This window comes from Sceloporus occidentalis, unplaced genomic scaffold, assembly GCF_023333645.1.
Source record: "Sceloporus occidentalis isolate IW3139 unplaced genomic scaffold, rSceOcc1.0.p SCAF_4, whole genome shotgun sequence".
Classification (NCBI taxonomy): Eukaryota; Metazoa; Chordata; class Lepidosauria; order Squamata; family Phrynosomatidae; genus Sceloporus; species Sceloporus occidentalis.
In genome coordinates, this window is record NW_028316984.1 from 61,096,817 (window position 1) to 61,120,926 (window position 24,110).

At 39.9% G+C, this 24,110-nt stretch overlaps 1 protein-coding gene across 1 annotated transcript in view; it reads left to right on the forward strand.

Annotated features, from left to right (window-relative positions):
• The window catches only part of TMEM163 (transmembrane protein 163), a 106,762-nt gene that overhangs the window by 38,676 nt on the left and 43,976 nt on the right, over nt 1-24,110 (forward strand). The window contains exons 3-4 of the mRNA XM_089520138.1: nt 17,271-17,314; nt 21,904-21,995. Of these exons, the coding sequence (XP_089376264.1) occupies nt 17,271-17,314; nt 21,904-21,995 (136 nt within the window). The remainder of the gene's footprint in view (nt 1-17,270; nt 17,315-21,903; nt 21,996-24,110) is intronic.

Consider the following 24,110-nt stretch of genomic DNA (forward strand, 5'->3'; position numbering starts at 1 on the left):
TGGAATAACCATTAGCCTGTAGAGCCTGGTCCAGGTGTTTCAGTTCAGCTTCCAAGAAGTGGGGTTCACATATTTTTTTGCCCGATCTACCAGTGTTTTGATTGTGCTTCTTTTTTGTCCTGGGTCATGGTTGGAGTTCATCTGTCTGTATGTGTGGGTTTTCTGTATACTGTGTGACCCAAACGTTGGTTCGGTTTGTGGATGACTAGGACATCCAAAAATGGCAGTGTTCCTTCCTTTTCTTATTCCATAGTGAATTGGATGTTGGGGTGGATGTTGTTCAGATGGTTCAGGAATACAGCCAGATCTTCTCCTCCATGGCTCCAAATGGTGAAAGTGTCATCCACGTATCGGAACCAAGTTGTGGGCTTTTTCGGTGCTGTTTCCAGGGCTTGCTTTTCAAAGTGTTCCATGTAAAAGTTTGCTATCACAAGGCTTAGAGGGCTTCCCATTGCTACCCCATCACTCTCTTCATAGAATCCATTGTCCCACTGGAAATAGCTTGTGGTGAGGCAATCTTCGAACAGGGCTGTGATGTCTTCTGGAAAAATCTGTTGGATGAGTGTCATGGTGTCCATTATGAGGACTTTGGTGAACAGGGAGACCACATCAAAGCTGATTAATATGTCTCCGGGTTTTAGTTCAAGCTTATTGATTTTTCCTATGACATGATCTGAGTCCTTGATGTAGTGGGGGTTCTGCCTTATATGGGTTTGTAATTGTGTGGCCAGAAACTTGGCCAAGTCATATGTGGGGGATCCAATAGCACTCACTATGGGTCAGAGTGGAATGGAATCCTTGTGGATCTTGGGAAGTCCATAGAGTCTTGGTGGGCGAGCCTCAGATTTGCACAAACTTTGTCTTGTGGTTGGCTGAACTGAGGAGTTTTTTAATCAGGGTATTCGTTTTTCTGGTGATTTTGCCGGTTGGGTCTTGTTTCAGCTTTTTGTATATTGTAGGATCCAGGAGTTCCTTGATTTTTTGTTTGTATTGTTCTGTATCCATGATTACTGTGACGTTGCCTTTGTCTGCTGGGAGAATGATGATTTCTGGATCCAAATTGAGGTCTTCTTTCTTTTTTGGTTATGTTGCTGGGAGGTGGTTTTGCCTTGTGCAGAATTCTTGCTGTTTCCCCTCTTATCTCTTCTGCTTCCTCCTCTGGGAGATGGTGAAGGGCAGATTCAACCTGGGCAATGATGTCTTCAACAGGGATTCTCGTGGTGATTACTGCAAAGTTGCCTCCTTTGGCCAGGATGGATGTTTTCTCATTTGAAAGTTTCCGCTGTGTGAAATTGATGATGGTCCGTGATGTATCCAGTGTGGGTTTCAGCTGGTTTTTATGGTTTTAATTTCTTTGTCATCACTCCTAGAACATGTGCACAAAGGAGCCCTTGTTTTTATAACCATTTCGTGGCAACCCAGATACCTTAAACTGGGCTTAATAATTGTGCAAACTCATAGTGCAATTAAATATAATGGTATTAAGAAGCTTCCTTGCCATATAGGACAGCGAGGCAAGAGATGCTAAGCAACAGAATATGCTTGGACAGAAGAGATACTGTGCTGCCACGGTCCCTTCTCTTCACTGTCATCGCTGGGCTGTTGCCAGTAGAATCAGGCTGAAGCCTGCTCAAGGTAGGCTATGCTTGTTTTGTCAGCTCTGCTCACAGAAATCTTACTGAATTCTTTTACAAACAGCCCTACTCCAAAGACCCTTATCCATGTGCATTGTGTTCGAGGTTAGTTGGTGGCTGTCAGAGTCGGTATTTTTGCCATGGTGATTCCCAGACTGTGAAACTCCTTTCCTACAGAGGTGTACCTCTTTCCTATCTAATTGGTGATATATTGGCATCTTCTGTGTCTCCTCATGTCTCTTAATAATGCCCACTTTTAACTTCCTTTAAAAAAAAATCATATCTTCAATGATTTTACCAAAGGATTGCCTTGAAAAGCCTGGTGCAGTACAATACTGTACAAACCCATTCCCACTCCAAGCAGATGATGAAAAGTTCTGCTGTCCTTCCACATGTATAGAACTGGTGCTATGGTACCTGTTGAAAATGAAGTGTAATTGTGACATGACAACACCTTTTCTATACCTTTACATTGGGTTAAATAACCTTAAGACATCATCTCTTCCCTATATTATTCTGTTATTATTACTTAACACTTTCAAAGGGTGTCAGAACTAATGCTTGGTATGTACTTCATTGAGTCTCTCTGCTTCAGTTTGAGTGTGCCATTGCTTATGTAGCTAAATGGAGCAGCGGGGTATCAGCAAACTGAAAAAAATGACATGATCTGCCGAAGAACAAAAGTCTTTAGGGGGGGAAAGTATCCAAGTAGGGGGAAGGGATGCATTATTCCAAGACTGTACTGAAGAATGGTAGAATGATGGCTGACCTTACTGGGGTTATAGAAAAACATATGGTGCAGGAAATGGAATAATACATCATGGACAAGAGCATCGTTGATGACTGACTGACTTACTGGAATAGGATCATCCCATACGGCAACATTTTGTTGTAGCCAGGTCTCAATTTTTTTTAGATGAGGTGGGCAATTTTGAGAGGGCAATGGCCAAGCTTTGTATCCAAAGCATATGCTCACACTAAGCCTAGCTACTGTAGATTGGACTACATATTAAACCAGAAGTGACCAATCATGCACTGGATTACAAACCAGATGTGTTTCTGTAGTACAGTATTTGTTTATGTTGCACTCCTGGTTCATCATTTATCATCAAAGGAATTTTAATCCTGTTTTAAAAAAATCTTCTACACATAAAGCTGGGTTTTAATGGAGACCATTTTATAAACAAATAGATAAATCAACACAACACCAAAGTACTATGGGTCTTCTTTGAGTTCTCTGATGTCCTGTGGTGTGTGTGTGTGTGTCTGGTTTGTTTGGAGGGTTGCGGGGAGTAGTGTTGTGTTGAAATGTAGACTGGGACTTGTTTGCAGCACACTGCCTTCCACTACCCAGTGTGTGATGAGTGTAAATTGATTTACCTCCTTAGTGACCTGCATTTGGGAATTGCCATCAGAGCCTACACTCATATGTGAATGTACAGGTTGGATTTTGCTCCTTTTAACAAAGGACACCTCCCCCCGTTCAAAAGAAAAAAAATGAAATGAAATCATACAGGGCAAATCTAAACACTTTAATCAGCCATCATGGTAGATATGTTACATGGGCAGAAACACGATTTCTTTGTCAATTTCCTTGTTTCTTCCCTTGATTTTGACAATTATTATAGATGCAATGTGCATACCCAGATGAGCTGTTAAGTTTATTCTGCTTTTATCTATTGCAGTTGTATACTTTCCCAGAGCTGCAATACAACTCTGTTGAATTGTTCATTAATAGGCTCTGTTGTGCAACTGAGCTTTTCTTAGCAAAATTCAGAAGTGTGTTGTTACTGCTGCCACCGTTCTTGCTAGAGCTACAGCTAGGAAATGATAGCTTTGGAAAAACGAGATACCATCATCCTCTCAGAGACATCTCAAGCACAGTATAATGATAAGGTTGGGTCTTCAAACCTGCACATTGTCTTTTAATATGCAAATATAAGTATTCCTGGGTATCAATAGTTCATTTTTTTCCATTCTAATATTTATTTCCTTGTTCAAATCATACCAACAATATTCCCACACAATTTAATCATGCATGGAAAAGATATTCATATGTGGCATGGGCCTAGATCTGCAGGTCTGGGGCCTAGAGGAAGGCTCTGACAAGGAGGCTGAAGAAGAGACCCAGGCAAGTCAGAGCCTGTCGTTCTCCCTGTGGCCAGCTTTCCCTGCTGAATAGCATCACCTAGCACATCCTGTGGAAGTCCAGCCTCAGCCAGCAGGACAAAGGCAAGACTCATCTACTGATGAGGCAGAGAACACAGCTGGGGCCATAAGTGCACAATAAGGAGGAGGAATTAAAGGTTACAACAAAGACACTCAGCCAGGCTGCGGGCCAAGCAGCAACAGGGGAGCTCTGATTAGGACTAGCTGGTTGTCAGGCCATTTAAGATCTGAGTCTGCCTGAGGCTAGTGCTGGAAACATCTCATCTGTTTCCTGGTCAGCATTCCTGTCCCTAATGCCTGTTTCCAATCTCTTGCATTTCATACCTTGGGCTTCTTGACTTCTTTGACCCTTGGACTGTGTTGACCTTGATTCTTGCTGCCTCCCTCTACTTGGACTGCTTGAGGAACACCTTTCTCCTGACGGACTCCCACAGGCAAGGATGCTTTCTAGCTGCTGGTAATTTACTACCTCTTTTTGCATGATCAGTTGATGGTTCCTTCCCAGCCTGCCTGCGTTTGGTGAATCAGGACAGTATGAAAGAATAAGATCTGTAATGAAACCTGTACTCCTGTGTAATTGATACAGGTGGCAGAAGGGTTTCCTGAGGTAGTTGGGGTAGTCTTGGGGCTGGTGTTCTAGAAAGTCTTCCCAGCTTGTAGTGCTGGAGACTTTAATGTCCAAATCTGACTTGGCAGGACTGGCTTAGGACTTCATGTCTGTCATCATAGCCATGGGGCTGTGCCAAGTGGTATTGGGACCTACCCATGTTGCTGGGCACACTCTGGGCCTTGTTTTCTGCAGTACAGGCATTTAACTACTGCACCACCAGGGCTCCTTTATTGCTTAATGCTGTAAGCCACCCCAATTGCAATGCTCAGAGGGGTGGGATAAAAATAAATAAATAAATAAATAATAATAATAATAATAATAATAATTATCATTATTATCTAAATTCAGTTTTCTCTAGAAAAAATTGCACCCTTGCTTTGCTTGTCCCAATTCCTATCTTTGCTGGCTATGTTGATTGTATAGGAGATTTAACTGCAGTCTATCTTTCACTTGTTCTCTTGACATAATGGAAGCATCATTTTACCAGTCTTGATTTTAAAGCTACCCAAATATATGTTGAAATTAAAGGTTTCACAACAACAACCAACATTTCTTATGATTTGTAAAAGAGAAAATGTTTGTAATGAACCAGAATCTAGTAAGTGTAAGTTTGATATGCTGCTGCTAAATTAGAGCTGGTCCTTTTTTAAAATGCACAAACACACACATTTTCTCTTTCCTCTTGAAAGACCTATTCAGCCATAAGTTATATCAAGGGTTAACTGAATACTAGATCAGTAGAAACCCTGTGAGAGAACAGTGTATACACATGACCTGCAGTTAGCACTGCGGTATTCTGGGTTTGCTGCAAAAATTGACCTCTCCTTTGCATGGAATTTAACAGGCTCACAATGCCTTGCTTGAGCTGAACAGAAACTTCAGCACAAGAAAGTATCAGCTGTAACTAGCAGCACACTCACAGTCAAAGTGATCAATATACCTGAAAGACAGTTAAACCTATAATTTGAATGTAAAACCTCTGTTGATAGAGAAAAAGCTTCTCAATATCATCTCGCTCTTTCCATCTTGTCCTTTTCGGGCAGGAACCAGAAGAGATCATTGGAGCCTGCAGTATTACGTCACTGAGGGACTCTGGACCAATGTCTCACTTGGATGGCAGGCTGAGCAGATTCAGTCTTTTAACTACTGAGAAAGGGACGTTGCAAATATGGCACATTGGGAATTAATAAAGGAGGCACCCTTGATTTTTTAAAAATATACCATCAGAATGCTTTTCCATAGTTACTAACACAATTATTTTAAAGCAGAATCCTTTCACCCAGCATTAGATCCAATGCTGGCTAAAAAGTAAAATACCATGTGATATATATTTTTCTATGCCTTCAGTGTCAAACATTGTAGCTAAGCAAACAAACTAAAATCACAACATAGGAAACATTATGCAGTAGTATACTCATTCGTCAAGTCCAGAGATGCTGACACTTAAATGAACTTCAAGGCATCACTTGAATTATTCTCAGTATGTTACTTTATTTATGCCATCTCATATTGCAAACAATAAAGTAGAAGAAATAGTAGGATGTTAAAACTGGGTGTCTTGTTTTGAGAATACCAATATATATGCTAATATGTGTAATGATTTGCTGGCCCTTTTATCAGGTTGTGGGACTTCAAAGACTAACGCATGGCATATTATGGCATAAGTTTTCATGACTTCTGTCCAGTTCATCAAATTCTTGAAATGTTACCTCAGTTGACAGATTTATATACACAAGCTTGGGTGCTCATGTATCTTCTTTTTCAAAGGTGTTTCCCAGGTAATCTTGAATAAGGAGGCAAGGAGGAACCTCCTTATCTGATGAATGACAGGGCCTATATTTGAAAAGCCTTCTGTTAGTACGTTCAAGTTCTCTGTTTAATGAAGAAGCAGCCCTACACATTTAGATGCTTGAGGGAGAAAAATCTGTCATTTTCCCACTCGTCCCCTTGTGATAAAACATAAACTGAATTAAATGCAAATTGAACTTGACAATGCAATGGAAACCAGCATTTGCTGTCTGGAACAAACCAATTCATCATGCCTAATAATGATGGGAGCACCCCTGGGTAATGTTGGGGGAGGACTGGGACTCATAGCCTCCAATCATATTATGAGTAGGGATGGTAGGGAAATCCACCACAGATCTTGCTAGTCTCAACTTTGCCCTGTACACACACACACACACACACACACAGAGAGTAAGTATATATACTCTCTTTCTTACCCTCTTTCTACCACCCTCCACCTTTAGTAGCATTATTGTCTTTTCTAGTGAAGCATGACTTCTCATGATGTGGCCAAAGTATGATGGCCTCAGTTTAGTCACCTTGTCTTATTATTTATATTATATGTAAATTATATTTACAGTGGGCCCTCTCCTTATGCAGGGGATTCGTTCCGGATCCCCCCGCATAAGGGAAAATCCACCTATGCTTGAGCCCCATAGGAAATAATCAATGGAGTCACAGACAGAATAGGCAAAGTGGTAAAGAAACACAACCTACAAATGGTTTACAAACCGACCAAGAAAATCCAGTAAATGCTATGCTCAGTGAAGGACAGGAGAGAGTCTCTCATAGCTGCAGGAGTTTACCGCATACCATGTCTACATAGGGACCACCAAACGCAGTGTGCAAACAAGAATCAAGGAACACGAGAGACACTGCAGACTGGGTCAGCCAGAAAAATCAGCAGTAGCAGAACATGTCACAAACCACCCTGGGCACAAAATGCTGTTTAAAAACACTGAAATTTTGGACCATGCTAACAACTATCAGATCAGAAAGTACAGGGAAGCCATTGAAATCCACGAACACTTGGACAATTTCAACAGGAAAGAAGAACCCTTAAACTAAATAAAGTTTGACTACCAGTCCTGAAGAACACCAAAACCAGAGCTCAGCAAATGAGAAACCATTCAGGGTCAGGGGCTTTCCCAGGAGACAATGATCACCAATTAGCAGACACTAATCCTCTTTTGCATATACTCCTACCCTGAGGAGTATGCTTGGACAGAAGCATCAACAACAGAACAATACACAGATTAACATGAGAATCACTCCTCCTTACCCAGGATCACACTGTATATACATTTAACCACTCTCTTCCAGATCAGCATTCTCTGAAGATGCCAGCCACAGTTGCTGGTGAAACGTCAAGAATAAACTCTTCTAGAACATGGCCACATAACCCCAAAACCCCACAAAAAACTGTGGATGCCAGCCATGAAAGTCTTCAACTTCACAATGCCAAAGAACTTACAAAATTCCAGCAGGCATAACTATTTGTATTCATACTAAAGGATGGATGGATGAGACAGTAGAGGGGGTCAGTACTTCCAGGGCAGATTAAACTCTTGCCTTTCACCAGGGGTTGGTTGATTGGATGGATGGATGGATGGATAGATAGATAGATGAGTTAAGGTACAGTACTTACATTGAGCCGTGGATAAGTCGACTTAGGTTTTTTGGGTCACTTTTTAACCTTCATTTCTAGACTTATACATGAGTATATTCAGTAAATCTATGATGATGGTCACAAATTTTTTAAACACAAATCGTTTCAGCCCCAGAAAACAAAGTATGGGAGGATGTGGAGAGTCAAACAAGGGAAGAACAGCATTAGCCTTTCTCGAGAGCTTAGTTTTGTTGCCTTGCAGAAAACCCCCTGCACAAGACAATTAGGTTCATTTTGAACAACTGGGAAACAGACCATAGTGGGAGCTTCTTTCATCCAATCAGTTCAGTCCTAATTTGGGCGCCAAACTCTAATATTGTACAGTGAGCCCGCACCATACGCATGCTCCATATAGGCAGCTTTCAGCATACGCTGAAGCCGCCTGGGAAGTGGGCGAATGCTCGGTGTGCACACATTGCTGCGCGGCGGGCACGATCCCCATTATATCCAATGGGGCTCATGAATGGCTCGCACGGCCACACAGTGAGCACGAGCCTCATTGGATATAATGGGGCTCAAGTATACACTTTTTTTGCTTTACGCGGGGGGGGGGGTGCAGAACAGATCCCCCATGTAAAGCAAGGGCCCACTGTATTTTGTTGAACTTCACATATTTAAACTTGATAAATCAAGCTATGGGAATAATTTCCTTTGAATTGTTTTGTTTCTTTCAAATGCTCTGAAGCTTTGAGCAAGCTGATTCAACCCACCATAGCAAAGTAGCTGCATTCCCTGTTTTGCATGAGGCATTCAGTGATTGCAAGCTGTCTGTAACATTGTTGTCAAAAAGGATGTTGATAAGCTGGAGCGTGTCCAAAGGAGGGTGGTCAAAATGGTGAAGGGTCTGGAAACCATGCCCTATGAAAAGAGACATAGGGAGCTGGGGATGTTTAGCCAGGAGAAGAGATGGTTAAGAGGTGATATGATAGCCCTGTTTAAGTTTTTGAGGGGTGTCATATTGAGGATGGAGCAATCTTGCTGCTCCATAGAATAGGACCTGGCACAATGGATGCAAGCTACAGGAAAAGAGACTCCACTTCAACATTAGGACAAACTTCCTGACAATAAGAGCTGTTCAATAGTGGGACACACTCCCTCAGAGTGTGGTGGAGTCTCCTTCTTTAAAGGTCTTTAAACAGAGGCTGGACGGTCAACTGTTGGGGGTGCTTTGATTATGAGTTCCTGCATGACAGGGGGTTGGACTGGATGGCCCTTGTGGTCTCTTCCAACTCTACGATTCTGTGATAGATACCGTATATGATGGAAACTCCTGGGTTTCCTCTTAGAAATGAAGGAAGAAACTGCTTTCTGTCTTAACAACAAACAGTACTCTTTTAAAAATGTCAATTTTGGTTTGTCAGCTATGGAGAGAGAACTCTGAAAAGAGGGTGTAGGCCTAAAGGCCTATATCCAATGGCTAATCCCAACTAGATGAGACCCATTGAATGAAAGGAACCCAGTCTAATTGATTCAGTGGATATACTAGTTGGAGCAAGCAAAAGGTTTAAGCTGAGTTTATTATGCTTGCTGTTTTCCTATGTGTCCTGCACATAGACTGAAATATGCAAACGAAGGCTGACTAAAAATCTGATTTAAAAAATCTGCTGAGGTAAGGCATATTGCTGTAAGCATAAGGACACTATTTGCTCACTATGATAATTACGTAGCGATGTGCTATAAATGTTAATTGCTATTGATGATAGTTAGTAAAATCCAACAATCTTTACAATACATGTTCTTTTTGCTGCAGAATAACACTATGAAGCTTGAGCATGAAGGGGTGTAACAAATGGGCATGAAAGAGTAACCCGAATCAGCTCTGGCTGGGAGTGGGGAGGAACCCCATTGTCCCAAGGTGGGCCATGGACGCAGGGGCTGACCGGCACCGCTAGGGGTCAGACTATCCTGGTTCCTTTTTGTTAAAGTCTTAAGGACTGGGATGTGGCTTCTGGCTACTTTGGAGGCATGTGTCATTTAAACAGCATGCCTCCAAAGTGGCCGGAAACCACTTCATTTGACCCATCTGTTTGGGCCCATAGTCATGTATGCATTTAAGGGTTAATGGTAACAATTGGCTATTGATTGGATTATGTGTTTGCATCAAGTGCATGCATAAATCATGCAGTTACTTTTTTTATAACCTTTATTAATATATATTTACATATTTTTTTAAAAAGAGAGACACAGATTTCAGTAACATCCTCTTCCATATAAATCTCATGAATCTCTTCCCTTCCCCTCCCCAATTTTTTCCCTTACTGTTGTTGCTATAGCTTACTTACAGCCTAGATACATTATTTCTCAAATCTGTTTTCTCATTTCTTTATCTCACATCTTCCAATTTTTTTTCTAGATAGTTGCTAAAACTATGTATTAATTTAATCTTTTCGCTTCTTTATGAGTTATTTATATTGTCCATCTTTTTTACAATATTATAGTAAAGATTCCCACATACAGTTTTCATCCATATTCTCTTCTCTCATTGAGAGTGTTATTTTATCCATTTCTATAATATCTAATGCTTTTCTCAGCCAGTCGTCGATACATGGCATCTCTTTTCCTCTCCATTGCTTAGCTAATACTATTCTGGCAGATGTTATTAAGTATAATATTGGTTTCAGCTTTTTCCTTATTTCTTTATTTTTTCACCATGTTTAAAAGATATAATTCTGGTGTTAATGGGAAATGTATTTCTTGTATACATTTGTGTACATCTTTCCAGAATTTATTCACCTTTGGTCACGTCCACCACATATGATAGAATGTCCCCACTTGCATTTCACATTTGCAACATTTCCCTTTGATATTTTCATATATTTTGGATAGTCTCTGTGGGGTTAAATACCACCATTTTGAGCAGATTTTCTTTTATGTCTGAGCAAAGGGTAAATTTAAGGTCAAATTTATAAATCATGCAGTTACAAATCGGTTAGATGTGCAAAATTTCCCAATATGTATTAAACACCAATTAGATACAATACTGTTTGTCACAACTTTCTGTTTATCCAGTAGTTTGGATAAAAATAAAGAATACTCAAATAATTACATTAATTCATTTAATTGTGCTATGCAGACAGCCAGAATACTGTAAACCCAGCCTCTGTTTAAAGATGCGGTGGGGGTACTTACTACCCTTGTTTTATAGAGCAGGCAAAAAGCATAGCCACCTGCATCATATGACAGCCTCATTTATAGCCTGTATAAACTGTAATGATTGGCCTTCTCCCCTGAATTTCTCTAGTTTCTGTAAGTATTTGGCCAAGTTGTTATGGAGTCTACCCATCTGGAATGCAGCCTTCCTTGCTGCTTCCCTCCACCTTTCCTAGCATTATTGTTTTCTCCAGTGAGTCGTGCCTTCTCGTGATGTGGCCAAAGTATGACAGCCTTAGCTCCCAGAGAAATTTCTGGTTTGATGTGTTCTAGCACCCATTTGTTTGGTATCCTCAGCAATCTTTTCCACATTTAAATGAACTGATTTCCTTCTTATCCACTTTTTTAACTGTCCGGCTCTTGCATTCATGCATGGTAATAGGGAATACAATGGCTTGTATGATTCTTAGTTTAGTGCTCAGTTGTATTTACATTTTAGGATCTTTTCTAGTTCTTTCATAGCTGCCCTCCCCATTATTAGTCTTCTTATGATTTCTTCACTGTAGTTCCCACTCTGATCAATGTTTAACCTAGGTATAAATAATAACTCTTTCACTGTTTCTATTGCCTCATTGTCTAGGTTGAATTTGTGTAAACTATCCATGGTAATTATTCTTTGTTTTCTTTATGTTCAACAATAAGCCTGCCTCTGCACTTTCTCCCTTGATCTTTCTTAGTAGTTGCTCTAGGACTGTGATGTTTTCTGCTGGTATTGAATTGTCTGCATACCATAGATTGTTGATTTTTCTTCCTCCTATTTTCACTCCTCCTCCTCTGTGTTCAAGTCTGCTTTTCATGTAATATGTTCTGCATACAAATTGAAAGAGTAAAAAGATATAGCCTTGTCTGATCCCTTTGCCAACTGGGAACCATTCTGTTTCTCTATGTTCTGTTCTGACAGTAGTGTCTTGTCCTGAGTACAGATTCCTCATCTGGATTATTGGATGTGTTGGCACTCCCATCTCTTTAAGGGATTTCCTTTCATGATCTGTGTAGTCAAAGGCTTTGCTATATAGCCTATAAAGCACATGCTGATTTTCTTTTGGAATTTCTTGATGCGCTCCATTAGCCATTGTTACCAATTGTAACCATCACCAATTGTCGCCCTACTTGGAGAACAGTGGTTAATTGGATGAATAGCATTTCATGGTCATGAATGGCAACCACAATAGCCAGTTAATCTGTGTTAACTTTGTGAAAATATGTGAACACTAAAGGGCAGTGAAAGCCAGCCTTTTGGGGTCAGATTTGGGTCCAGAGTGCTTTGAAGATCTGTAACAATGGACCTTTCCCTCAGCTTTTTGGAAAAAGTGTATTATATTTAATTGATTTCCTGGGTACATCTGCTAATTAAAATATGTAGATTATCTTTATGCTCTAGAGGCCACAAACTGATATATAACTTTTACTTTAGAAGATTCAAGGTCAGAATTCACCAAGGCAGTTATGAATGTATAATCTAGAATTTTACACATTCATGACTGGTTTATATTGCTGATGTGTACATGTTTTCAAGTTTTGTGAATACTTAGGGTCTGTGAAAGTACAGTCGGTCCTCCGTATTCATGGCCTTGACACTCATAGTTTTGATTATTCACTAGGTTAAGGCCACTAGCCCAGGCATTCTTTCTCCCTCCCCCTTAGGTTTTTCCCTTCAGGAGAAAAAGCTTAGGAGCCAACCTTGAGTTTTTTCTGGCTGGCCAGAAAAAGGAGGAGGCACTTCCATCCCTCCAGGATCCATTCCCTGCCCCATCGCTCCCTGGGCTGCCCAGGGGGTGATGGGGCTGGCAAACAGAGAAGGTGGCTCCTTCCCCCAAGTCCCTTTGCCTGCCCCATTGCTCCCTGGGCTGTCCAGGGTGCAATGGGGCTGGCAAACAGAGGAGGAGCCTCCATCTCTCTCAGGACTCCTTCTCAGCCGGATCGCTTCCTGAGCAGCCCAGGTAGCGATCTGGCTGGTAAATGGAATTGGGGGGATGGAGGCTCCTCCTCCCTTTCCCTGCCTGATTGCCTCCTGAGGAACGAAGCGATTGGGCTGGGAAAGGGGCAGAGAGCCAGTTAAAGGGATGGGAGGGTGAGGAAAAAGTAGTGTGGGTCTCTGCTCCTCTTCCCCCACCCCTCTCTTTAACTGGCTTCTGAGTGGGGGGTGGAGTTATTTGCTAGTTTTTCATATTCTCGGGGGTCTCATTCCCCTAACCCTTGTGAATATGGAGGGACTACTGTAGTCTAATCTTTGCTTCCTGGGCAGCAGCCACTGCAGTCAATGGGAGTCTGTTCTCATGTTGATCAGGAAGCAGCTGACTGATGTTCCCCCTTCCTGTACACAAGTGAGCTCTGGTGTGAGGGGGAATTGCAACAGGAATCCTGCTTCTGGCTGTCACACCAGAGAGATGCTCATGGGAGAGGGAGGAAACATCAGTCAGGTTCTTCCTGATCAATGGGAGAATGGGCCCCTGTTGCTTGAAGCAGCAGCTGCCTGGCAAGTGAAGGTCAGGAGGGTCGATCTGGCTACCAAATGAAGGTGGCTACATATTTGTAACTGTGTTAGTGAATTGTGGCCTAAATTGTGATTATCTATAGAGAGCCAGCATGGCACAGTGGTTTCAGTGTTGGATAGGACTCTGGAGACCAAGATTCAATTCCACTTGGCCATGAAACCCACTGGATGACCTTGAGCATGTCACACTCTCTCAGCTTCAGAGGAAGGCAATGTCAACCCCCTTGAAAAAACTTACCAAGAAAACCCCATGATAGGTTTGCCTCTGACATAAGTCAGAAATGACTTGAAGGCACACAATACCACCACATTGATATTTAATTTCTTGCAGTGCACATTTGTTGTGACACAGATTTTTCTTTATTTTTAGTTATTTTTTTATGCCACCTCAGTCATTAAAAGGAAATGCGATGAAAATCTATGAATAAATAAAATCTGTTCTGAGAAGAGCGCAACCTTGTGAAAAAAAGCCGAGAACAGGAGAATTTGAATAAGGGTGTTACAGGTCACATGTTGCTGGTCATACAATATAAGTAAAAGTATACTTTTTTAAAAAAATAGCACAGTTACCATACATCACACAGAAATGTAGAACTGTTATGTTCTGTGCCATACCATCCGTGTTGTATGTTACTAACAAAAGGTGTGCTATGTATTACTGACAAAGACATTCTGTGACATCTGCTGTGCTGGATATGGTCATGTTACATCTATTGTTTTGCTGCATTTGCAGCTTCACCTTTCTTGAGCCTTTGATAACTGAGATAAATCTGAAAGGATGCTCTGGGGTCATGATCATCTGAACTAGCTTTCCCTCTAGGTTTCTGTATTGCTGCTATTGTATATCTGCCTATACTTCGTACTGCTGTTGCTGTCTGTGGTACCAAAAGACAAACACTTCTTGAGTTCTTTATGTAGCTAGTTTGTTCAAGATACAACCAAATTGTACTGGTTAATTCATTTGTGAGATGAGAACATCTCCTTTTTAAAAATGCTGGTGAGAGAATGAAGGGTGGAATTAGAAAGAAAAGATCAATCCATCTAGTTTCAGAGTGCTCTGTGTATGAATGTGGAATGGATCTTTTAAAATATTTATAAAAACTGTATTGACTTTATGCAATACAAAAAAAATCTGTCAAGAGAAATGTACATGGATGCAACCCGGGCAATGAATGCTATACCTTTTAAAACAGTTTTATATAGGTACATGTTTTAAAATAATATCTTTGTTTTTATGCCGTTAAACACCATACTCTCTTTCTTGTGATGTGCAATATTGCATTGCCAGGTATACACATCTGATAAATTGTGCGGTTGAATAAATATGAGGTGATATAAATGTCTTGAGCATGGAACTAGTTGGTTGATATCTAATTGGTAAGAACATGAAACAAATTACTGTTGCCTCTTGACAAATGAGAGTAAAAACAGACTAACAAATAAAAAATGGTGGATATTTTATATTTAGCACACATTTCCAGTATTCTGACCAACTGATGTTTAGGACAGAGAATGTATATGCCTATCCTATCTGTGTCATGACTGATTTAACTCTGGTTCAAGAGGATGCAGTGTTTATTTTCCACTAACAGAACTGCTACTGGATGATTTCTTTCTTGTATTACTCCAAGACCTCAAACCCTGTTCCAGAGGGTGGGAAATGCTCTACAGCAGATTTTCAGGTGGTGCAGAGGACCGCAGGGAGAAAGTCCCATCACACCAACAGATGCGTGTTAGCATAACATTGGATTTAGGCTATCATGTTCTACATTTGTGTTAGCAGATGTTACAAAGAAAGGGAGAAATTTGGGGTGGGACTCATGCAGCTTTCATAACTATCTAGTTTCAATACAAGACTAACTGGAATATTCATGCATGAAAGGGGAAATCTAATCCAATACAGTTGTACAATACAGTTGTACTAAAGGTTGCTAAATGTCATGCTGCTGATGAGCTTGGTCAAGGAGCAGGGTGGGTTTTTTTTTTAAAAAAAAATTCTCTAAGAGATTTGTTTGTTTGTTTGTACATGGGAATTTATTGGACAATTTTTTTTCTGTAACAACCTGCTCTCTGTGTGGATCAGAGTATATAAGTAACATTTGAATTAAGTTTTGGAAAACCTTTGAAATAGATTCTGTACAATTTTCATCATTAGAGACAGTGACAGATTGAATCTTCTTTGTTGCCTCTATTTTTAGTTTTCAATTGTTTACTCTTTCTGCAGACAGCTGTCAAGAGAAAAATGTTAAGACTGCAATTTGCAGTCCTATGCACAGTTATTTTTGAGATAAAATATTGATAAATATTCCATTGAACTTGAAGAGAAGCCTGTCCTGATGTCAGAGGCTTTAGCTTCCCATGGTGCTTATGTCTGTCTTAGAGCCTCTTATTCTCTCTCCCCACCTCTCTCTGACTGAGAGGTTCCAAATTTCAGATCCCTCTGGCATTGTAACTGATAAATTAACCCCTTGTTAGCTGGGTGTAGCTTAGTTCACTTCCACTACATAATATATGAGCACATTATCAAAGCATGTCAGTATCTTTGAAAGAAGAGAAATACGGATTCCTTAAAGTGACTCCCATTTTCCATAGAATGTGGAGAAGCTGATAATTGGGTATTGCCTCTATCGGTTGCACAGGAGAAATGCCTGGATCTTGCTGGACTCAGCAACTCTTCACAGTATTCTTATTCCTCAGGCTGCATCTTCATTTCAGAAAAAAGAGATTGTGTTCCCCATCTTGTTGTTATTCTCTCTTTTTTCTTTAAACCACTTCAGAATAGCAAAACATTTATCTTAACTGATATTTATTGTTCCCAAATAAGGTTTTTTATCACCTAAAAAACCTAAATGTTATTGGCCTAAATTCACTTCCTGATCACAACTAGAATAGACCCAGTGAATCAATGGGAACTTTGTAAGTCAGCACTTGTGTACATTCTACTGATTCAACCAATCTTCTCTAACTGGAATTAGTAATTAGCTCAATGCATTTCTGATCAGACTCAAATCTTGCTTTTCGTAGGTTAAGTTGATGAAATGCATATCCACTAACCAGTTGCAACCTTTCCTGGATAAAACTAGTGTTCTGGATCCACTTTAATATGAATTCAGAGGCAGCTTAGAGAGAAATTGTGTGCGTTGCAGTGGTAGCTGATAGGAAGTGAATGTCAAATTTCTGCTGGATCTCTCAATGGCTTTTTAAGAAACCCTTTACTGCTTTAAATGATTGTTAAATATTGCCTTAAGGCTTTTAGTTTTTTTCTCACTATTTTGAGTTTATTGTTTTTGTTAATTTAAAGTGCTTTGTATTTTTGTTAAGTATTTTAAATTGCAATATGTGGGTTTTGAAAAAAAGATGACTAACTTGCTCTAGGAACCAAGGTATTTAAGCAGTGAGGGAGAAGAACATAGGTGAAGGACATGGAGGGAGGATGAATTAAGCTTGGCATCCATCCTCTGTTTCCATTCTGTTGTGAATTAATTTGAAGTGGCTTACTGTTTTTGTTTTGTTAAGAAGCATTGTGGCACTGTTACGCACACATGTGGTTAGCTCCTGTTTTATACACATTTCTTGGGGGGAAATGTTTTCCTGTACATCTCCTATAAGTGACAGTCTGTTCTTCTTATGGCTACAAAAGTTCAGTGTAGTATTACTGCTAATGAATACACTGTGATTTCGTTGGTTAGTTTCTTCATATTGCATTTCTTACTTGAATACACAGAAAGATTTTTTAAAACATCTCTTTTCTTTTAGCTGTCTCCGTAATGAGGTACAGTGCTTCATCATTTGGATTTGCTGTAAGTAATCACCCAACTGAAGTGTATATTGTAGACTCTCCTGGACTAGATCACTTTCTTATTCCACTGTAGATGTCACAAGGACTACCAGTTCAAAATGAAAGAATTTTGATTCAATAGAGAAATAGTACATGAAATTACAGTATTGATCTCTTGCATTCTATATTTCTATCATCTCTTTAATGTCTTAAAACAAAAGAGATTGGACATGAAACTAGCACTTCTCCAACTTTCAGTATATGTACATTATAAGGTTATAGCAGTTTGGGAACATTTTTATTGGTTTGGTAAAGAAATTCTCTGCTAGAGAGTGCTAATGTCTAGTTCAGTGGGAGTGAGTGGAATGGCGTTCTCTAGCAAAAACCTCTATGTAGGGATGTGAAGGCCCAGAACAATCTGGAAAAAATTGGGGGGGGGGATCCCCATTACTTTCTCTTTTTTTGCCCTTAAGCATTTTTTCCAGAAAAAATAGATTATGCAATTTTTTTTAGAATGAGGAATAAAATATTTAGCATAAGACAGAGTAAAGATATATTAACAGTCCCTGATATTATTTCTAAAACCTGTGCAACAGGTAGATGTTTATATAAAACTATGTGGAGTATCTCACGCCATTATAATTCCTGGTCTTGATTACTTTCTTTACCTGCTTGGCCCTGTGTAAGACTAGAGCAAACAAAATAATGTGCTTCATTTTATAATGTTGGTTGCTTATTCAATTTTCACTCACCCCCCCCTTTACGTCCCCTCATAAATTGGCAAAAGCAAAGAGACTCTTTATAATGTAGGTGTTCATTGTACTTCAGGATCTTAATTAAAGAATCTTAAGAGTTGGAAGGGACTTACAAGGGCAATTTAGTCCAACCCCTGCCATGCAGGAACACACAGTTAAAACACTCATGAAATATTCCCATCACACCTCTGCTTAAAGACCCTCAAGAATTAAAGCCAATCCGCTGTAAGGGAATCTATTCCACTGTTGAAAAGTAAATTAAATTAAATTATTAATTATTTTTTAATAAACTGTACCTTTAATATACACATGTGATGTTTTTATTCAAAGCCAAGTTATAAATATTGCATTTCATGTACCTAAAGTAATACATTAACTTTTTATCTGTAAAGTGCACAAATGTTGGATTTAAAAAAAAATTCAAAGAATTTTCCTTTTTTCCTGAATAAACAAAGAAACAAGCCAAAAAAAATTCCCTTTATGGTTTCAACATTTCTTGAAATTTTGCATCTCTATTTCTACATACCCATACCAGAATACAAGGTATAAGATTTCATACATAGCTGGATGGAGCCTTGACAGTTAAGGTGGAAACCTGTCCAGAAGTTCTTTTAGCCGAGTTCTGACTACCTTGACTCATATCTGACTCAAGTTGTAGAAATGTGGAAAATATCTATGCTAACTACCATGGCTCTAAACCATTGAATCCTCAAATTTGTAGTTTGCTCAAGTACTTGGGATTTTATGCTTCGGAGCTCTAATGCTACCATTCAAAAGTAGATTAGTATGGTGTTGATATACTTTACATCCATTACTTCGGTGTATCACAGTTCTCTGATGTGGGGAGCTGGCAACCCCCCCTCCATGTGAGAGTATCACATTTGTGCCCATTGGTTACACTTTTTTCTTTCTTTCTGAAAACTTGTCAGGGACCAGCCCACCACTTGCTCCACTTTTTCATGTACAGTTGTCCCTCCATATTCGCTAGGGTTAGGGGAACCAGACCCCCGTGAATATGGAAAAACCGCAGATAACAAAAACACTGTTTTTACCTGAGAGGACACCTCTCTAGGAATCTCTAGGTACTCCAGTGCAACTCTGTGGTCAATGTCCAACATACACTGACCATAGAATGGCACTGGAGTAGCTACAAATGGTCTTTCAGTGCAACTGTTAGTTAAAGTTGACCACAAAGTTGCACTGGAGGACCTAGACAGTCCTAGAGAGAACATATTAATGAAATCCATGAATAATTAAATCCGCAAATATCAAAGCCGCAAATATGGAGGGATGACTGTATTGCCCAGGAACTCTCAGTCAAAGCATCCCCGACAGATGGCCATCCAGCCTCTGCTTAAAGACCTACAAGGAGGGAGATTCCACTGCACTCCGAGGGAGTGTGTTCCACTGTCGAACAGCCCTTACTGTCAGGAAGTTCTTCCTAATGTTGAGGTGGAATCTCTTTTCCTGGAGGTTGCATCCATTGCTCCGTGTCCTAGTCTCTGGAGCAGCAGAAAACAAGTTAGCTTCCTCCTCAATATGACATCCCTTTAAATATTTAAACAGGGCTATCATATCACCTCTTAGTCTTCTTTTCTCCAGGCTAAACATCCCCAGATCCTTAAATCATTCCTCATAGGACATGGTTTCCAGACCTTTCACCATTTTAGTTGCCCTCCTTTGGACACGGTCCAGTTTTTCAACATCCTTTTTAAATTGTGGTGCCCAGAACTGGACATAATATTCCAGGTGGGGCCTGACCAAAGCAGAATACAGTGGCACTATTACTTCCCTTGATCTAGACACTATACTTTTATTGATGCAGCCTAAAATTGCATTGGCCTTTTTAGCTGCCGTATCGCACTGTTTACTCATGTTCAATTTGCAGTCTACTTGGACTCCCAGATCCCTTTCACATTTAGTTTCATTCAGCCAGGTGTCACCCATCCTATATCTGTGCATTTAATTTTTCTGCCCTAAGTGCAGTACCTTACATTTCTCCCTGTTGAAGTTCATTTTGTTAGCTGTGGCCCAACTTTTTAGTTTATTCAGGTCATTTTGAATTTTGATCCTGTCCTCAGGGGTGTTAGCTATTTGGGGAGTGGTAGTCCAAATTTACCCCCCCCCCCCCCCCCAGCTTCGATCAACAATTTGTTAGCCAGATGAACTAACAGAAGTTTTGTGTAGAATCAGTAAACTGCTGAATACCAGTTTCTGGAAACAGACACAATAACTTTCTTACCTGCTTGCAAGGGTAAAGCAGACAACTGCAACATATGTGTTCTTCTGATCTAGTCTGTCTCTTCTTACAAAAGGCAAATGCTTAAGGCCCATTTCAGATGAGTGAAGATGAATATCAGCTTTCCATAGACATGATCCCTGCCCACATACATACAGTACCATATCTGTATAAATATATCAGATCATCTTGTAGCACCTTTAAGCCTATAACATTTATTAGTGGATCACAATCAGCTTCCTCAGATAAATGGAGTATTATTTTAGAGCTTCAGGTGTATACTGTATGCACCCTGTCTATGTTGTGTAATCCACAAAAGCTCACATTATGACAATTCTGTCTGTCTTAGGCCTGTTACAGACTGCCAAAATAAAGCTGCTTCGGGTCTCTTTGGAGGTATGCTGTTTAAATGATGCATGCATCCTAAGAATCCAGAAGCTGCACCAAAGCTGCACTCCAGTGCTTAGGAATGGAGTGTGGCTTTGGCGCGAACTCCGGACTCTTAGGACCTATGCATCATTTAAATAGCATACCTCCAAAGAGACTCGAAGCAGTTTTATTTTGGCAGTCTGTAACAGGCCTTAAAGATTCCACAAGATTTTTGTTGTTTTGTTTCGAAGTATATCCACACCACATAATTATATCATTATGGTGTAAGTTAACCATGCTTCTGCCCTGTGGAATTCTGGGATATCTAGTTTTCTGAGGTACTTAACTACATCAGTTGAACTACAGCACACAAATTCTTTGGCACAGAATTCTAAGTAACCCATAAAATTATAAATGATGGAATTCTGTATAGTAGGAACTGTGGCAGGTAAAATGGTATAATTGTGCTATAATTGTGTGGTATGTATGCACTCTTTAATAATGTTTTATTGGTTAACTGGAGGGTGTTAGAGGCAGTTTCATAACAATGAACAAAAGACTCTTTGTCATTTCATCATACCAGGGTAAATTGGCAACACTTGCCACTGTCATGTATCCAAAAAGGTCTTTTATCCTGATAAAATGCCCCATGTGAATTGACATAGTGTCAAGAGATTTACATTTCATAAAGTATTATTTTCTTCTGATTTCTTGATTTCTTCTTGTAGATTTCATTTTTATGGAACTCTTTGATTCTTTTAAAAATAGATTAATATAGTAGCAAACATGGGATCATGTTGTTGGTATGGAGAAGGATACTAAGGTTGCAACTGCACTGCAGAAATAAAGCATTTTGGCAATGCTTTAATTACTGTGGCTCAATGTTATTGAATTCTGGCAATTGTAGTTTTGTGAGATATTTAGCCTTCTCTGTCAGAGAGCTTTGGTGCCACTACAAACAATAATTCCCAGGATACCATATCACTGAGCCATGGCAGTTAAAGCTGTGTCAAACTGCATTATTTCTGCAGTGCAGATGCAACCAAAATCATAATTCTTTGATTGAAACAGCGAGTTCTGTAGGGTTTTTTTTTTTTTTACAACAAAAAGGATCAGATCATTTTAACTAGTGCTGATCCCTGCTTTAATTCAAAAGATTTATACGCAATTAGTCTGCAGTCTGGTAGTACAATTAGCAGGATATTGATTTAAGCATAGTTTGAATTAATAGCTTTTGTATCTTTCCAGTTTGATGCCACTTTGGATGTGTTGTCATCAGTGATTGTCCTTTGGCGCTACAGCAATGCAGCTGCCATACATTCTGCACACAGAGAATACATGTGAGTAGTGATGGCTACTTTTACCTCATGTTGAAGTTAAATAATCTGGATTTTTCCCCCTCAGGGTTTTGTTTTTTTTAAATGTTTGCTCCTGGCCTGTGCAAACTAAGAGCTCAAGTCTAACAATTCAGAAGTGTTGTTTATGATAAAAGTCCTCTCTGATGAATGACAGGTAAAAATATCCGATGAACCAATGATTCTTTTAACCTTTTGAATGGTGCTGCATAGTGTTCCTGAAGTTTGAAGTTCTTATTGCTCCTGGTTCTTTTGTGTCCCACTGTAAGTGCATCTTAGATGCAAACAAAAGAAAATAAAACGTGTGAAAAGCATTGATATTCAATCAGCAATAGTTCTTATTCCTGCCCCCTTCAGCAGTGTTTGGCCAAATATAGCCTCTTATGTTAAGCTCCAGATTTAGAATAGGTATTCAGCTGCAAGGGAACTATTATTTTTTGCCTATTGTTCTCAGGAAAACTTCATAACAAAGTTGCATTTAGCTTTCAATTTTCTACCTTAAAAGGCCAGTCACTCCCCTTCAGCCTCATCTTTCTCACAAGGCTGTTGATAAACTGGGGAGAAGGAGGAGAATATAGGCAACTTGAGCTCATTGAAAGAACAAAAAAGGGAACAGATGTTGAAAGTATCACTTAAAACCGCTCACTGTGGGTGGCATCCTCTTAGTGACTTGCTGTGGTATAAGACCAAGTTATGTCATGCTAAGTCTTTTTTTCTGTGGTTTTTGCAGAGGTCTCTACCAGATTTGTGCAACCACCAAAGTCCATTCAGGAGTCACCTTTTAGCTGCTGCAGCCCCTATGCAATAGCCATTTAGTAGCCATTGAAGAGCAAGTGTCATTAGAGAATTTGTTAGTTATGTTCTTGTAGTCAGAGGTTACAATGGTCCCCCAGAGGACAATAGCCAAGACCACCCTGCTCCTCCAGAAACATAGACAGATGCTTCTCTGATGTCCCCTTACCTCCACTGGCCACTAAATGGTTGTGGAATGGGGGCTGCCGTAGCTAAAAGATGAGTCCTGGATGGAGTGGAATGCATAGTTCTATTTGCATAACATTGTAGTTAGTTAGTTATGGGATTTATATCCCATCTTTTCCCCAAAATGGGTTTCAAGGAGGCTTCCAATAATCTGAAAAGGTAAAATTTAAACATATACTCTATATCCCTCTGATGCAGAATTTCAGCCTGTATTTGAACATTTCAAAATAAAAAGAAATGACTATAAATGTATTGCATGACTTCTGTGTTGTTCGTTTCTCAGTCTTGATCTAATTTGTACCTTTTTCTGGGGTTGTGCTACCCTAGTGCAGCTAGTTATTTTGTTATGGGGGGGAAAGGGAGCTTATTCTTTTCAGTTACAGGCCCCTAATGGAACAACACTGAAGTCAAGCAATATCATTATGAATGTGGATCATGGGCAGAGGCACTGTCCATACCTGTCTGTGCCTGTATAACCCACTATTTCCCAATATTTAGGGATATTCAGTCAAAGTGAGACAGTGCTCCTCCCATTCTTGAATGCATTAACCCCTACCACCCAAACCAGTAGCAACAAATAATTCCTAATATTTGATTGTTTTCCTTATTTTGTGTGTGTATGTGTTTGCTCTCTTGGGCCTGTTACAGACTGCCAAAATAAAGCTGCTTCGGGTCTCTTTGGAGGTATGCTATTTAAATGATGCATGGGTCCTAAGAGTCTGGAGGTCGCACCAAAGCCACACTCCATTCCTAAGCACTCGAGTGCAGCTTTGGTGCAGCTTCCGGATTCTTAGGGATGCATGCATCATTTAAATGGCATACCTCCAAAGAGACCCGAAGCAACTTTATTTTGGCAGTCTGTAACAGGCCATAGATTATATTAAATAAAACAAAATTCAGCAACTAAGAGATTGCACTTAACAATACAATGGAATTTATGAACAGGGAGTCTGGGGTCCTTGGGACAACTCTTACAGTTCTTTCCTTCCATTTTGCTGGTGTTTCCTGTAGCCTTCATTCATAATGGCTGCAAGATTTAGAACTGGTCCTCCAGTCCCCGATGATAGACCGTAGTGCTGTACTCTCCTGAGGGAAGGCATTCCTCTGAGTCTGTACTGACTT